Consider the following 17,511-nt stretch of genomic DNA (forward strand, 5'->3'; position numbering starts at 1 on the left):
GTCAAGAGAGAAAAAGAAAACATGCAAAAAATGTATCATTTAGTTGCCTATGAGACTGCCGGTAAAAATAATGGCATTGTATGTCTGATTTATCTAATCGTCTCAGCAACAGGATGAGAAAGTGCAAGAGAGAAAGGCTACAAGTGGGAGGAACATGACAGAGAACAGGAAGGAGAGCCATCCAACCAACCAGAGATAAACCTGGACCACTGTGAGAGATTAATGCAGGAATATAATCCCCCAAATGAGCCGTAATCCAACTGCCTAATTACTCCCACAAGCCCCTGAGACTACAGATTAGTGGAATTAATATCACTGCCTTGCAGCAGACAGAGAAAAAAAAAAAAAAAATGTACAAAGTTCAAAGAGACGTGTCTTTTAGCCAAAACTCGCATGCTAAACAAATCAGAATTTCAGACTTCTGAATTTTGTTTTTCAGTACTATACAACATGCTTTTTGAGGTGGGTTTGATCTGAAACACTGCGTTTGACAAACACATTTTCAATAAGGATATAAATAGCAAAGCGTCTACATATGATTTCACAGATTTACAGCTAGAAAATGGATCCGTTCTCTTTTTGTACAGAAAAGCAATCTGAAAATCTGCGGTCTGTCTGTCCCCATTTCAGTTTTTTTTTGTTATAATTGTTTATTTTTTATTTTTTCTAAGAATAGTTACTGGACAAGGATTTAAAAAAATATAATAATAATAATAATAATAATAATAATAATAATAATAAATAATTATATATATATACACACACTCACCTAAAGGATTATTAGGAACACCTGTTCAATTTCTCATTAATGCAATTATCTAATCAACCAATCACATGGCAGTTGCTTCAATGCATTTAGGGGTGTGGTCCTGGTCAAGACAATCTCCTGAACTCCAAACTGAATGTCAGAATGGGAAAGAAAGGTGATTTAAGCAATTTTGAGCGTGGCATGGTTGTTGGTGCCAGACGGGCCGGTCTGAGTATTTCATAATCTGCTCAGTTATTGGGATTTTCACGCACAACCATTTCTAGGGTTTACAAAGAATGGTGTGAAAAGGGAAAAACATCCAGTATGCGGCAGTCCTGTGGGCGAAAATGCCTTGTTGATGCTAGAGGTCAGAGGAGAATGGGCCGACTGATTCAAGCTGATAGAAGAGCAACTTTGACTGAAATAACCACTCGTTACAACCGAGGTATGCAGCAAAGCATTTGTGAAGCCACAACACGCACAACCTTGAGGCGGATGGGCTACAACAGCAGAAGACCCCACCGGGTACCACTCATCTCCACTACAAATAGGAAAAAGAGGCTACAATTTGCACGAGCTCACCAAAATTGGACAGTTGAAGACTGGAAAAATGTTGCTTGGTCTGATGAGTCTCGATTTCTGTTGAGACATTCAGATGGTAGAGTCAGAATTTGGCGTAAACAGAATGAGAACATGGATCCATCATGCCTTGTTACCACTGTGCAGGCTGGTGGTGGTGGTGTAATGGTGTGGGGGATGTTTTCTTGGCACACTTTAGGCCCCTTAGTGCCAATTGGGCATCGTTTAAATGCCACGGCCTACCTGAGCATTGTTTCTGACCATGTCCATCCCTTTATGACCACCATGTACCCATCCTCTGATGGCTACTTCCAGCAGGATAATGCACCATGTCACAAAGCTCGAATCATTTCAAATTGATTTCTTGAACATGACAATGAGTTCACTGTACTAAAATGGCCCCCACAGTCACCAGATCTCAACCCAATAGAGCATCTTTGGGATGTGGTGGAATGGGAGCTTCGTGCCCTGGATGTGCATCCCACAAATCTCCATCAACTGCAAGATGCTATCCTATCAATATGGGCCAACATTTCTAAAGAATGCTTTCAGCACCTTGTTGAATCAATGCCACGTAGAATTAAGGCAGTTCTGAAGGCGAAAGGGGGTCAAACACAGTATTAGTATGGTGTTCCTAATAATCCTTTAGGTGAGTGTATATATATATATATATATATATATATATATATATATATATATATATATATATATATATATATATATATATATATATATATATTACACTCACAAAAAGAATGTCTAGTCAATGAACTATTTAAGAGATAGAATGTATATTCACTGAAGATTTCCATGCCCTTTCTATGACTTCATTTTATTAATTTCTTTTTAACCCTGAAATCCGCCATTTCATGACCATGTGTAGCCTGATATTGTATGACCCTGACAACTAAATGCATTCACCAGAAATTCACTTTTAGATGACCATTTAAAAACAAATCACGCCTTCAAATTCTGCTGAACAACCTGAACACGAGCGGAATCTGTGTGAAGAACTTTTTCACCCTCATGTGAAACTCCCAATCGCGCAGAATTTTATTTGAAGTCCCCCTGTGGTGAAAATCAAGTTTTTAATGTTGTTTATGTCTATGAGGTGTTTTTGATTTGCTTTAAGACAAACCATGTGCAAATTCATGTCAACACCATTGCTGAGTATTTTTTCCTTAAGAACCAAAGACAGTCTCTAAAAGACGGTTTGAAATCGCTGGTGTTTCTGACGTCACAAACTACCTTGTATCCAATCACGTCAACGTGTGATCATCAACGAGTGGATCTCTGAGCTGGTGTGAGTGAGGAGGTGGGGCTAATTTGCATATTCATAGAACCGCGTATGCTAAATGAGATAAGGGTGTAGAGTTACCGTACATTCAAGCTATTTTAAGGCATGGAGTAAAATTTTCTCAAGGAAAAAACATTTAAATATGTCATTTTGGTGATCAAAGGTGAGTTAAGGGATACAATTATTGACTACAGGGGGACTTTAAATGACAGGATTTCGCCCCGTGAAATTTCACAGAGCAATGGTAAATGTGACTATCTTTACTTGCACCCACTCAAAAGTGTTTACATTGTACATTACAGAAATCTAGAAAGATGAACAAGTATTTTAGCATGGAATGTGCAAAATGAAGACAAAACGTGAAAACTTGCCCTCACGCCACTAGTTAGTATTTACTTTTTTAAAAACAGGTCAACAGTTCTATAAAGTCTGCAAAGATAAACCCATGCTCATTTGTTGTACCAAAGCAAAATGAAATCGTGCTCTGAGGGATATTGGAGTGATAAGATAAGGGAATACAGGAGAGCCTTGCATGACCTGTAATGACTAGAATGTTCTCGTTAACCATGGCATTTCTGTGCAGCGGATGTGGGCCGGCGCGCTCTGAAGGAAGCAGGCATGCCCACGTTGCTTGTCATCTTAAATCAGTCTGAAGCTGCAGCCTGTTCTTGATTGCCACGAGTGGATAAGGAAAGCTTGTGCCAACGAGTCCCACTGGTATTTACTGAAATGTTCTGCTGTAATAACCCGTTGCCTTCACGGTGGCACAGGGATCAGTAAAGACTGGATCTATTACAGAGAAATATTTTGATGCCAAGGCAGCACCATTTCTAGGAATCCAATTCTCTACTGCAACAGATTGTTAAGATTAGTTCACTTGGACCATATGCTGAAATCAGTGTTTTTAGTGTCGAGTCATCCATTACACATAGTGGGCGGGAGAGTGTGTTTCTCTGTTGTGTGTGTGTGTGAAACACAAATGTCTATTTTTTTTCCTCAACTAAACAACTGTTGTGAGATTGTGTGTGGGTGAAAAAGTAAGAGCGTATTACTGCAGAGGGAATCTGACCTCCAATCGAGAGGAGCTAAGAGCCTGATGAACTTGGCTATACAACAGTTAAAACAAACAAACACATACATACAGCACCGGACGAGTTCCTCTACACCCGCATCCTTTCATCAAACAGAAGGGGGAGGCTGATGCAAGCTTTTACACTCAATCCTCTGAAGGAATACAGAGTGAAGAGAGAAAGGAGAGAGACTGAAGGAATGTAAGCTAGAGAGAGTGAGAGAGAGAGATTGAGGGAGAGGTGGAGACAGATTCTGTGCTGACTGAGTGAAAATGTGGCAAAGAATAGATGATGCCCTTCTTCCACTCTCTACTTTCATCGCAATCTCTATCATAATCATTCCAGCTCCTTCTCTCCAAGGTTATAATCATCAACTAAAACTATTACCAAGACGAATTATTGAAAAAGGTAGGCAAAAAAAGGTGATGCTATAAATGTGCACCACAAAATCTGAACATTCAGTGAATTAAATCACATCATTGCACTTCCTGGCTGTAGTGTCGCACCGTCTCTCTAGCATGAACATTAGAAGAGCATTGGTGATGGGTATATATATATATATATATATATATATATATACACACACACACTTTTTACTCTCTTTTGAGTATTTTTTAATCCACTTGAACAATTTAAAGGAACAAATTTTGTCATCATTTACTCACCCTCGTGTTGTTATACGAGTTTCTTTCTTCTGTTGAACACAAAAGATGATATTTTATGCTACTGAACCATAAATGGTCCAAAGGTGCCCGAGTGTAGCATAAATGCACTAGATTAGATGGTAATGCATTGTGCTGTCTTATGAATTGACTATTTAAAATATAAACTTTAAAAACTAAAAAATATAAATTGGCAAATTTTTGCATCATTAAAAAATATAACGGCCAACTAAAACTAAACTGAAAACCAAAAAATTAGCAGGTTATCACTACTAATATAGTCTCTGCCATAATCGTGACATATTTAATCGTATGACCCTGACTCACAATCTCCGTAATTACAAACAGATTCATTTTGTTCATGATCTCAAACAGAGACGGAACAAAATATAGGATGACTGCTCGAGTACGATAGGGGCTGTTTGCCCTAGAGGAGCTCTGATCATGCAGTGCTTCTCTTAATCATCTCACACAGGAGAAATGTAAAATGTGTCAACACAAATAAAACATTAGCACAGAGGTGAACAGTCTGAGGAGTGTTTGAACTCCACAGAACTGACTGCAATTACAGTTCAATCTTATGCTACTGAAAAAAAGTGCATCCCAACCCAACCACTGCTAAATAAAACCTGAGAAAACACCCAGAGGACATTGCTTTGCAGAGAAGAGGGGTCATGGGAAAGGAGACGAGGCTGTGTACAGGACAGTGCAAAGAAACTGAGCAAGAGCACTGTTTGCAAGGCTCTGCCATACATTATGAAGAAGAAAAAGACATCTCTCCAAGCACCAGAAACCCCCTGCTGCCAAACAAGCGGTATTCATGCTGGAACTACAGTTTCTGCTCAAACCTTTTCATTGGGAGGGCCAGGATGGCTTCTTCAACATTAAAGAACACAGTGGACAAGGCTTTTTCAAGAATAAAAGAAATCAGAAGGGGCCCAACCTGGTGTCTCCTTCAACAGAGCAACAGTACGTTTACCAACTGTACAAGGATTTTTGGACATTTTCACATTTCTGACATTTTTTTGTCCTACTTTTTCTGTGCTGAAAATGAAAGAAATATTCTTTCAAAATCTCAAAAACTATAGCATCTCAACTGAAAAATCCACTAGAGATACAGCTACAGATGGTCACAAGAATGTGACTGCCTTCAAAACACTGTCCAAACCTCCTTCCCCCTCACACTAAAGAATATTTTTCTGCTCAAAATTATGAGGGAATAACCGATATTGACAGAATTATTTCTGATAAGTATTCAAAAAGAATACAAAATTAATTTTGCCAACATCAATTATGCTCTCATTTTGGCTGCATCTGCCACTACAAAGACCAGCTGCAGATCATCAAGAACACAAAGAGGACTATTTGCAATCACTCGCCATCCATGAATGACATCTGTCGCCAAGACAAGTAGGAGGGGTTAATCACTGACCCCTTTCACACTAAAACCGTCTTTTCCCAGATCTCCCTTATAAGAAACTTAATCAAGAAAAAACTACCTGAATAAATTCTCTCCCTGAAAATGTGTGGTAAAACCGTTAAAAGGTCATATCAGAGAAATATAAGTGAGCCTTGGTGGGACAATTTCATAATATGGCTAGTTTTTCCATATATAGGAGTTTTCTTTTTTCCACTCTCTCTCACTGACCCTTAAAATTAAAACAAGCCATCTTTAATATCTTCTATGACTATGCAAACACCCTCTTCCCACATGAAATGAGAACCTTTGCTGGACTTGAGTTGCGGATTTCCTTTTTGAGCACAATATACTTTTTTATTGCAACATCCTTCCAATAATAGACTCTTTGAAAAGTCTGCACTTCATTGTGACAGGTTCACAGAACAATTATTTAGCACTGAAATAATTAGGGACCTTGATCAAAATAAACATCAGCTGCTTGTTTCTCAGGGACTCTTTAGAAGGAAATGATGAGCAGGAAGTGCTACAATGTTGCTACAGGAACAGCACAAGGTTTTACTATTTGCATCAGTTCTTCTGGTGATTAGGAACAACAGTATCTAACCTATCTGCTCCTTGATAGCTCATTGTGACAGAGAGAGAGAGAGAGAGAGAGTGTGTGAGAGTGTAACTAAATTAAGCAATTTTACAAGTTATATGAAATTCAACTTGATTTTTAGTCAGTTTAAGATTATTTTAGTTAATATACATTTCTTATAGTGTACTAAACTGTAAAATGACTAAAAATCACATTAAGAAAAAAATGTAATAGCTTATGTAACTATTATGTAACAGAAATATAGTGGTTACCCCAGGAAACCCTGTAAACAAAGCTGCACTGCACTTATAAACACTACATTATTAGCCGTTTTGGAGGCAAGATGAAAAGAGATAATGCCATTGAAACTTAACTAAAGATAGTTCCCTTTAGAGATACATTCATATAACTCTGAAAGACTGTAGAATGCGCAACAGCGTTGTGTTACTTTGAAAGGTTTAGCAGCGTTCACATGTAATTAAATCATAGCCTTTTTAAGTTTAATAATGAATCCCGTTTTGCTAAATTGAGATTCCTTTTGCCATCTCCAAATTTAAGGGTCTTTACATGACAACAATGTACTAAAAACAGAAAAGTTTTTCCTTTGCATTAACATACAGACGGCAACGTTTTCAAAACAACCCCATTCACAAGGATCCGTGAAAATGACTAAAAACGCTGTATTATGCTGCCAAGCCAGTAGTTAACATTATGCGTCACGGTTTTCACAAATTCACTTTGTGTTGTTTCCATGGAGACGATAACAGCATCATATTCAAAAACTTTGATAACCGTTTTCAAAAGCTTGAGTTTTCAGGATGCCGGACAATCACCAGATTAGATTGTCACTTCTCAGACATTTAACGACCTGAAAAACGTAGAAAGTGCTAACCGATGCCGAGACACCCACAGGGGTAACGCATTAATTCGACAAAGCGCATGTCTGTCGGTGCAGAGACTTTTTAAGGATCCACAGGGACCCTAAAAAAAAAAATGGGAAAAGAGGGAAATAAAGAGGCAAAAGTTTGGATTTTTAGTTTGAAGTTACAGCAGGTTTTCATAATATGATGGCTATAAAGTCAAATAATAATGACAAATAACTGATTATTCATATGACCCATTTAACAATAAAAACAACAAACAAGACTATACAGCTATTTAAGAAAAAACCTTGGACAGAGTTGGTAACACATGTATTTGTTCTCAGTGTGAAAGGAGCACACACAAACGGTAGACAACAGCTATCAGGCCACCTCATTACAGCACACACACACAGACAGAGAATATCGACAGCTATTCCCACTACACCTAATTCACCAGCCACTCTCTGTCAGTTTAATTCACGGCCTCATCAATAAAGGTGCAATAGCTAGTGTGTATAAGAGTGTGTGTGTGTGTGTGTGTGTGAGGACCATGAAGATGACTGAAGAGGAGCTCATGCTCATCACAAATCTTAATCTTGTTACCTTTGTGTGTGTGTGAGAGAGAAAAATATTGTGTTCAGGGTTAGGAACAGAAAAAAGTTAATTTAATTAGTTCATAAATTAACATTATTCTCAAGGCAGATCTTCAACATACTCCATGCGCACACAAACATTCTTAGCAGTATTGCGTAACAGATCCAGGATTCATTCGGCACATGCAGTCTTGCTTTAAAATAGGACTAAATACAAATTTGAAAGGATTTTTTTGAAAGGACACTAAATATTCTTTGAATGACGCACACAGTCACAAGATTAAAGAAAATAATCAGTAGTCTGTTAGCATCAGCTCATCTCGGCTGAGTGGCCCTCATTTGCATATCTAACAATTACAGAGGATAGTCCCTGAAAAACTGATATCCCGCATCTTTGATTTTTGGTTCACAATACATTCTCTCCCTGCAAGGCTTGTGATATTTATCACTGAAAGATTTACCTGGAAACTCTTTCAGAGCACTTCTGGAGGAATTCGGTGTAATTACTTGTGCACATAGAGAAGTACGCACACACACACACACACACACACACACACACAGCGCTTTGAGAAAAGGTCACTTCTGATTTGCAATTATAGTTTCGACATCCGAGCGACCCTCAGATGGTTTTTCAAACCTTCAAACAGGACGTTGGTGTTCAAACAGAGGACACACACATATATTCAGCTTTATGATAATGTTGTTGACACAGATCATTCAAAATCATATTTTTGGGACAGCGGTCCCAAATGAAAAAGAATAAAGGTTTTTTTTTTTATGTAAATGTGTTTTATACTGCTGTATAATCTCATAATTTCTGTAGTTTCAATACTATGAAAGTGGCTTATTTTATAATTTAGCTTAGTTTATGTTTTAGGCAACTATAAGGGCTGATCTTTTAACCATTGTGTATAATTATTTAGACCTGGAGGAATCAGAAAAACTCCCATTCCATCAAGTGCAAGCGTAAGAGTAAAGTAAGAAAATCAAAGTCGAGGCATCACCAATTCGGTGCCCGCATCAAATTTATTTGACAAAAAGTGATTTTATATACATATACAATCATTAAAAGCAAATAAAGCGTCTACTTTTATGTTTCAAATAACTTTTGTGAAAATAAAACTCTCAAAATATAGGTGAAATAATGTTCCAATGTGTAAAACTGTCAGTGATTTTACTACTTCATCTTTAAATAATCATAAAATACCAAGTTAAAAATATATTTGTTTTCTTGGCATTTTCAAATAAGTGTTTGGCTGTGTTATATTAAAAGGACTATGTCTTATTGTGAAGTTATGAAATAACCAGGGGATTTTTGTCCCGTATTTGTTAAGAGGTCATTCAATGTGACAGGAACAAGAAGCCACTCTTAAATCATATCAAAAACTGATAGTCATTCAACAGTCTGATATCATCAAAAAGCACCCTGAAGACAGTCTGGTGCTGCAGCAAAGTGAGTTTATTGCTCCTAAATATTTGATAATTTCACCTTTTCATGGTGTGGTACCCTAAGTTACAAAAACACGCCATTCAGTGAAATGTCAAAAAAATAATAGTTAGTAAATGTTATTGTAAATGTTATTAAATAATTGTGATTTACTTTACTGGTCAAGCTCACTATTTAAAATTGGTGGCCTGCAATATAAGCTGAAGTAGAAGTTTCGTCATTCAGGGTAATGCAAATTCTCTGTTACACCACAGTCTCATCCATTACACTGAATGACAGTATCACTGTATAGATAATCATTTTAGCATCTTATTTATATTACAGATAAATGAGGAATGTTAAGCACTGATAAATATGTGTTGAACTTAATATTTGAATGCATCTTTATATTGTTTTAATTGTGTTATTGATTTATTTGAAATGCCCACGAACAGAGAGAGTTGCTAGGCACTGTAAAAAGCCAAAAAGTAAATGCAGACCCAGTAGCTTGGGCGTCACAAGTTCAAGAGAGGCCATTGAAGGGATTCTCCACCCAAAATACCCATCCCAATTAAAGCCATTTATGTTGGCAAACAGAAAGTATTCTTAAATATAGCTGCAAGCAGTAATTATTCGGGCCGAGCAACTCAGAAACATAGTGACAAGCTAAGCAAGCAAGGCAGGGAGCATCAAAACAGTAGAATAAAATGCTTTTTATTTTTCAATATCTGCTTCTGCCTTCATTTAGTCAGGAATATTATTAAAACTAATCTAATAATACAGACCATCACTACTAAAAATATTGCAATAATGGGTACAATGACGATATTCGAAGTCTTTTTAACAAAATGTCATTCAGAGTTACAAACCATGGTCCTTCAGCGTAACAGATATATTTATATAAAAATGAAACAATATTCTTATTCTGACCTGTATTTATAAATAATACATTCACATATAGAATATGTGATCATACTAATTTTGACTATATTTTAAACGACTTTCACTTTTCTTTACAAAAACATATTGCTGACAAATGGGTAAAACCTAGTATAAAGTATAAAGATTTAAAATTAAAATCAATTAGTATTTGGGGGCTGCAATGTGATCCTTATAATCAGTCTTTTAATTTGTCATCAAATGATTCTTGTTTTAAATAAAAATGTAAGATTTTTTGGTATATAAACTATTGTTACACTGAATGACATTTTAGCAGGTGACTTCTGTAAATCATGGTAAAAAAAAAAAGTTATGATAGTATTTTTTTGGTCAGAAAAATATAAAATTAATCTGGACACATTCTAATGTATGAAAAAAAAAAAAAATGTAAAGCTGTATTACACTTCTTTTTTTGCCTGAAAACCCCTCTTCGTCTTTGACTCAAGAACATTTTACTTTGTCTGCTGGGTTATGCTAGCCCTAAATTAGCCCTCTATGTCTGGTTGCCATGGAGATCATTAGTAAAAGTCATGCTTGAAGCTAAAGGGTCAGAAGAATACAAAACTTTAACGTGCAAAGCTGAGATAGTAAATGATATGCAGGTACGCATATGCATGTGTGCTTGATTGTTGCGTGAAAGAGAGGAAAAAGTATAAGCACTTTTTATTGGATGAGAGCACTTCACTAAGCCAGATGGTGAAGAGGGTCCTTTAAAAGACACTCACATTAGCTCTTATAAACACCCCTGCGTGGCTTAAAATGGCCTCTTGAAACCTTTCAAAACCAAACCTCTTCATTCTCTGTGGGGGCCGTAAAACCAAGGGTCATATTCCAGCATTTTTTCTTCTTTTTAATAAAACTGACCACAATGTAATAAATGTATTCATTTGTTGATTGTCACCAATTAGTTAAAGGAACATTAACGGTATATCAAGTTTAAAATATGGAATTAGAGCTGCTCAAAATTTTTTATATTAGTTTATAATTTTATAAAGTTTATATTAGACTCAAAATCACTAGAGTAGCATGAATGACACTGACTCATATGCGGGGACATGACCCGCGATTGACCCCCTCAGCGCTGGCCAAGAGTGAACATAAACAATTGGGAAAGAAGTTGGATGTGTAACAGTATAATGGATCCGTGCATTCGGTCTTAAAGTGACAGCAGCATAATATCCCTGCTGCCGCCTGCGTCAAAGTTAATCAAACAAAAATACAAAATTAAAAGAAAATCACTTACTGCCCCTTTCATTTTAGTAGGATTCTATATTTAATTTATACAGTGAAGACTATGCATTGTTTTACATTTGATTAATTTCTATTGATAACGACTGTTCTGTTTTTTTTCCCTACAGGAATGCTGTATTTGCTTTAAACCAGTAAGACTTTTATTCATCTTCGAAAAACAAAGTTATTTTAAATGAAATCGGAGAGATTTCTGTCCCTCAATTGACAGTCCACACAACTACCACATTGTCGCTTCAAAAAGTTCCTAAAGAGATCATAAAATTAATCCATATCAATTGAGTGGTTTAGACCAAATTTTCTGAAGAGACACAATCGCTTTATATGATGAACAGATTGAATTTAGGCTTTTATTCACATATAAACATTGATCAGCGAACATAAACAGAAGCTCAACCGAACCTGCTTGACGCGCGAGAACAAATCTCATTGGTTCGTGTGGAAGCTCAAACGTGCTGTGTAACATGAGAATGAACCTCCTTGGTTCTCGCACAGCGTGAACATGCTTGAGCTTCCGTTTACCATATATGATGTGTGCGTTGATGAATGCTTATATGTGAATAAAAGCCTAAATTAAATCTGTTAATCATATTAAAGGGGTGGTATAATGCCCTTTTCACAAGATGTAAAATAAGTCTTTGATGTCCCCAGAGTGTGTATGTGAAGTTTTAGCTCAAAATACCCCACAGATATTTTTACATAGCATGTGAAAGGGATACTTTAAAGGGATACCGTTTTTTCATATTAAACTATGTTATTCCCTTAACTAAGACGAGTTGATACATACCTCTCTAATCTCTCAATCGCTCTGGCGCGCGGCGTCACTTTGATAGCACTTGGCTCAGCTCAGTTCATTCATTAGGGACCAAACAGAGATGAAGTTAGTGCGGAATAGCACTTGAAGTTGGAAGCACTTCGACTCGGCGCAGTAAAAAGTCACGCTTGAAAAATCCTCTCCCTCTCACTTCTGTCATTAGAAGCAACGTGACTTTTTACTGCGCCGCGTCGAAGTGCTATTCCGCCATACATTATAGTTATCCTTTTTACCCGCTTAGAAAAGCGCCACGTTTTATTTTGTGTCACCATACTTGGTCGTGGAACTACTCGTGTAACTGTATTTAAATAGGGAAAACGTGGAGGTGTTTGGTCGCTTCTAACTTCATCTCCGTTTGGTACCTAATGAATGAACTGGGCTAAGCTAAGTGCTATCAAAGTTCCGCCGCGCCAGAGCGATTGAGTGCACGCACTGAGACGAGAGAGGTATGTATCAACTCGTCTTAGTTAAGGGAATAACATAGTTTAATATGAAAAAACGGTGAAGTATCCCTTTAAAGTTGTCACTTTTTGAGGGTGAGCAAAAACGTACCGTTGTGTCTGTTCCTTTAAATGCAAATGAGCTGCTGCTCACAGAGGGCGGAGCTTCAACAGCTTGCACTCTCACAGACGTACTGAAAATTTCTAAAACTTTTAGCCTTATGTTCAAACCGGATTCAGACAAAGATGGAGAGACTCAAGAAGAAGTGACAACATGTAGAATGTAACAGGACATTTCTGAATGGTTAGTTGATGAATTTATGTAGCTTATGTGTAGTTATCTTCTAGTCATTGATTAGCATATTCTGTCTTGATAATCTATAAATCATGTTCAGGGGGCGGGGTTTATGTAAATTCTAGGGTTGGTGATGTCACTAACCCTGGAGGAATGTCGTGTAGTTCTTACCAAGCGGCAACCTCCCCGTCTCTCTCTTGAAACCAACACGGAAGTGAGTTAAACTGCAATTCATTGACTGGCCGCTTGAGGCTGATGTCAGAAGTGAGTCAAATCTGTATCTCCCCCATGTTAAAATGCCAAATTTTGCAGCAGAAAAAAACGTGTTTACAGCCTGGTGTCTGTATGTGGCTTTTGTCTCTACAGCTAATTTAGCCCTTCATGACAACTGTGAGGGGGGTGAATTTTTTTATAACTCATCCGTTTAGTTGATTAATATTTAAAGTTCTGCATAATTAAGGGTGCGGCCACTTGAGTGACAGGTGGGTTGTCGCTGATGTCAATGCTAGCCGTTTGTCTGCGGTTACTAGCCGTCACTTTACCTCAGCAAGTGTTAGCTGCTGAACTTGCCTTCTCTGCCGTGTTTTGTGCTTTTTTTCGGGATTTCATACAATATAATACACCCATTAAATTAGGCTACTTCGCCCACGGTTTAGGATTCCGTCGTTGTCGTCGAGTATCGTTCGAGAGAACAACCAGCGCTGTATTTCAGTTTTCCTCTGTGAACATGCACTAATGGATGTCAGACAATTTCGTTGCTTTTTGGAGTTTTCAGTTTTAAAAACGTCAATAAAGGCTTGTTCGTTCTGCTCTCACGGAACAGATGGATTATAATATGCTTATGTAACTGTCTGTTACCGTCAGATGAAATCATGCAGGCGTCGGCGCTTTCTCCGTCCATGCAATAAATGCACATCCACGAATGAGCGCGGATTTTCTAGCGCATTTACTTGAACTTCAAAGGCAATATACTTTAACCCATTTGAGAGGCGGCCAAAATCAGAATTTAAAATGGATTGAATAAACTCTCTACGAACTTGACGAGCGATGCCGCGCTGAGAGACCATAGACTATAAAAAAGGAGTGACTGACATGTAACGTTAACGTTGTGCACATAAATCACTGTCACACACATTCTCTCAGAGTAATATTAAGAGTTCCTGCATTATACATTTTCAACTAGTAGAATATGGTAGAATAGTACAGAATCACGATACAGTCTCACATGTAGCCATGTCTTTTAACTATTCTAATATTTCGAAGGGCAAAAATAGGAACTTTTAATTGGCTTTACTGTCATCAACTGTCACTTTAGCGCGAGGCCCTGTGCAGTCGCAGATTTGGTAGGTTACTGTCAGTTACATAACGTTATAGAATTACCTCCCCAGCCTGCATAGAAATAAACATATATCTATGCCCAGCCTGAACTAAAAACTCGATCACGTCGAGCTAAGTTAGGTGATTTCAGATCAGTTTCAGATACACAGTCAGCCAGGCTCCAGCTCACGCCCCGCCTCTGCCCATCCGGGACTGACGCAAGGCCAAGATGGCGACGGCCGGCTCCGCCCACTTTAGGCTTCAAAAATGCTCTTTAGAAACCTACGGGTGACGTCACGGACACTACGTCCATATTTTTTTACAGTCTATGGTTCTTACCAGCCTTTTGTTGTAGTCCTTAAAAAGCAATTTCTTTAAAAGCAAATAATCTTCCTTTGCTTTGAGCGTTGTAACGAACGTTGCAGATGTTGTTTAAGCTCAAACAGCAGCATACACACTAGCTAAAGTTAAAGAAGTGAAATCATAATCAACCACCCCTTTAAGCGATCGAGTCTCTTCAGAAAATTTTGAATAAACCCCTCGATTCATATGGATTAGTTTTACAATCACTTTATAAATTGAAGAATCAAAGTGATAGTTATGTAGCTGTCAACGGAGGGAATGAAATCTCTCGAATATCATTAAAATATCTTAATTTGTGTTTTGAAGATGAATGAAAGTCTTACGGGTTTGGAACGGCATGAGGGTGAGTAACTGATGATAGAATTTTCATTTTTGGAACGGCTGGTGCCGCCCTACCCAGAAATGCTAGTTCCCCTTGTGTCTGTTCCAAAATCAACTGACAAATCATTAACATGTGATGTTTTTTTAATAATTTTGAATAAATGCTGTGAAAAAGCGAATAAGGCATACATTGGTACATACATTGGTACATACATTGGTACATACATTGGTAATAAATTAAAGTCTACAGTCAAACCCAAAATGATTCAGACACCAGATATAATTTTTGATATTTTTTTACTAGTGGGTGCTGGACACTATAGTTCATTTATGTAAGTGAGGATATCAAAATAAAGTAAACTGTGACATAATATACCCAAAAATTCTTCATACAGTGGACTACCAGTTAATTTAATTGTTAATACGACACCACAGACTGAACAAAATGAAGCATTGCTTGGTAATTGGTTGACCTTAATTGGTATTATCTAATTGTGTACTTAAATGTTACAGCTGACAGCTATTCAACCTAATTAATTGTGAGACAGTCTAACAGAAGGATGGCCAAAACCATTCTTGTCAAATTTTATTACCATTTTCTAAACTATAGCGAATAAACTGTGATAATGTGAGAAATGTTAAAGGTGTCTGAATAAATTTTGGTTTGACTGTATATTCAATAGAAAAGAATTGTGATTATGATGTTTTTGTGAATTCTGAGGAAAACTGTGTACAGTAAATAACTGTTTAAATGAATTCAGCAATCTCAGTAGTCATCATTAAGTTGTATTTATGAAAGTATGTATATACTGTCACTATATGAAGCATATATGAACCCATAGTAACCAACTACTAGTAGAAATGTTTAACAACAGCCTAGTGGATGGATCTATCCAGAGATGCTGATGTGACATTAATAGGATGGTTCAAAGCTGGGTAGACAATCATGTGGCAGGGAAAGTCAATGAGATTCCACTAACAAGGGAGAGGCTACAGCACTGACCTCTCTGCGCCGCGATGCCCAGCAGCTCTGTTTTATCTTCCACACAACTGCTGCCACCAGAAGCAAGGACAGGAAACAGCTACACACAAGACACAACAGGGAATGGAGAGGGAGAAGACAACTGTTAAGGTTTTTGGATGTTCCATTATGGAAAACAATGAGACAACCGTGTTCCAATGAGCCATGCCAAGATCACATCTCAAGCACACACACGTTTCATGTTTAATGGATTAGAGGTAGTTGCAGACCTCTAAAATATTTAAATATGTGAACTTTTTGGGGGAAAAAATTCAGTCACTCAATGCAAACACCCAACCGAATAGGATGTATTATAATCAAAACTATGAGCGTGAGATGAGATATATTTTTGCACTAGAACGTTATTCTTTAAAAATTATTTCTGTAAAATTTGTGTTTTTATTATTATTATTATTATTATTATGTAATTATTTACATTGATTAGCACTAGAAAACCTCCCCTTTTTCAGACGTAAACGTGACTTTTTTGTGTGTGTGTGTGTGTGTGTGTGTATCCATCCATACATTCATTCCATCTCAAGCACACACACAGGGCTGTTCATGTTTAATGTATTAATGTACTAATGTATTATGTACTAAAGATCAGGAGTGTTGGTCTCCTCATGGTATCGGGGCCAAAGCTCATGAATGCGCCTCTCGTGTATAGGAGAACTGGGCTGTAAGCGAGGGGATCATAACTGTGTAGGTGCATGTTCATACCTTATAAGTGCAGGTATGTGCAGAGCTGAGATACATTCGCTCTAGGTCTTGGGAATAGCTCACCCCCACACACACTCACACAGACCAAGGCTATGAAGAGTTGGTGTAATTTATCATGGCCGAGCTGACATAACTAATGATGAGGAACCACAGCCGACCACAGCCAAGGCTTGGTGCAAGTATGTTACGTGCACTGTATGTATCATACGTGTCTTAGGTATGATGCATGACCACCTCTGAGTGATTATTATATTTTAATCACCCTTTTGCTGCTTGTGAATCAGTATGAACTAAAAAATTTAATGCGTGTGAGAAAGTGTGTATGTGACAGAAACATTGGGGGAGTTTGCTGTATATGGTCTACGCCAGCTGCTTCCTGAATCAATAACATATTACAGCAGGTCCTCAAGAGGTGAATTAGAGCTTAGAGCCATTTCACACCCCAAACACACTGCAATACAACTAGTTCCATAAAAATGTATAGCATTTAGATTGTAGTATGTCAGAATATCTGTGACTTCAGAACTACAAAGACTTCACCAGTAATTTGTGTGGTTGCTTATTACACAAGCAAAGTGTCTCACCTGAAGAATGTGACAAAGAACTGAACCAAATCCATGAAGTTACTGTGTTGAGAGAAAGCGATCTGAGAAGAAAAGAGAAACGGGTGTTAAGTAGTGAGATAAACATTTTTCATCAAATCATTTTCATGCTTATGCATGACTGTACATGTGCTTTTAGTTTTTCTAAACAGGACGTGGGAGCAAACGTTTCGTTTCTGTCTGTACCAATACTGCC

At 37.5% G+C, this 17,511-nt stretch overlaps 2 protein-coding genes across 3 annotated transcripts in view; one reads left to right on the top strand and one right to left on the bottom strand.

The window, feature by feature from the left end:
- Window positions 1-199, top strand: part of gfra4a (GDNF family receptor alpha 4a) — a gene marked incomplete at its 3' end in the record, with an annotated part of 93,389 nt that extends 93,190 nt beyond the window's left edge. Inside the window, exon 8 of the mRNA XM_084092647.1 lies at window positions 107-199. Coding sequence (XP_083948773.1) covers window positions 107-199 — 93 coding nt within the window. The remainder of the gene's footprint in view (window positions 1-106) is intronic.
- Window positions 200-15,100: 14,901 nt separating this feature from the next.
- atrn (attractin) overlaps window positions 15,101-17,511 on the bottom strand; it is a 53,097-nt gene continuing 50,686 nt past the window's right edge. For both annotated transcript variants that reach the window (XM_084093781.1, XM_084093780.1), the window contains exons 25-26: window positions 17,298-17,359; window positions 15,101-16,054 (exon numbers count right to left, since the gene is read on the bottom strand). In XM_084093781.1, coding sequence (XP_083949907.1) covers window positions 15,934-16,054; window positions 17,298-17,359 — 183 coding nt within the window. In that variant the 3' untranslated portion in view covers window positions 15,101-15,933. The remainder of the gene's footprint in view (window positions 16,055-17,297; window positions 17,360-17,511) is intronic.

The sequence above is a fragment of the Abramis brama genome (genome assembly GCF_963993115.1).
Source record: "Abramis brama genome assembly, chromosome: 19".
Taxonomy (NCBI): domain Eukaryota; kingdom Metazoa; phylum Chordata; class Actinopteri; order Cypriniformes; family Leuciscidae; genus Abramis; species Abramis brama.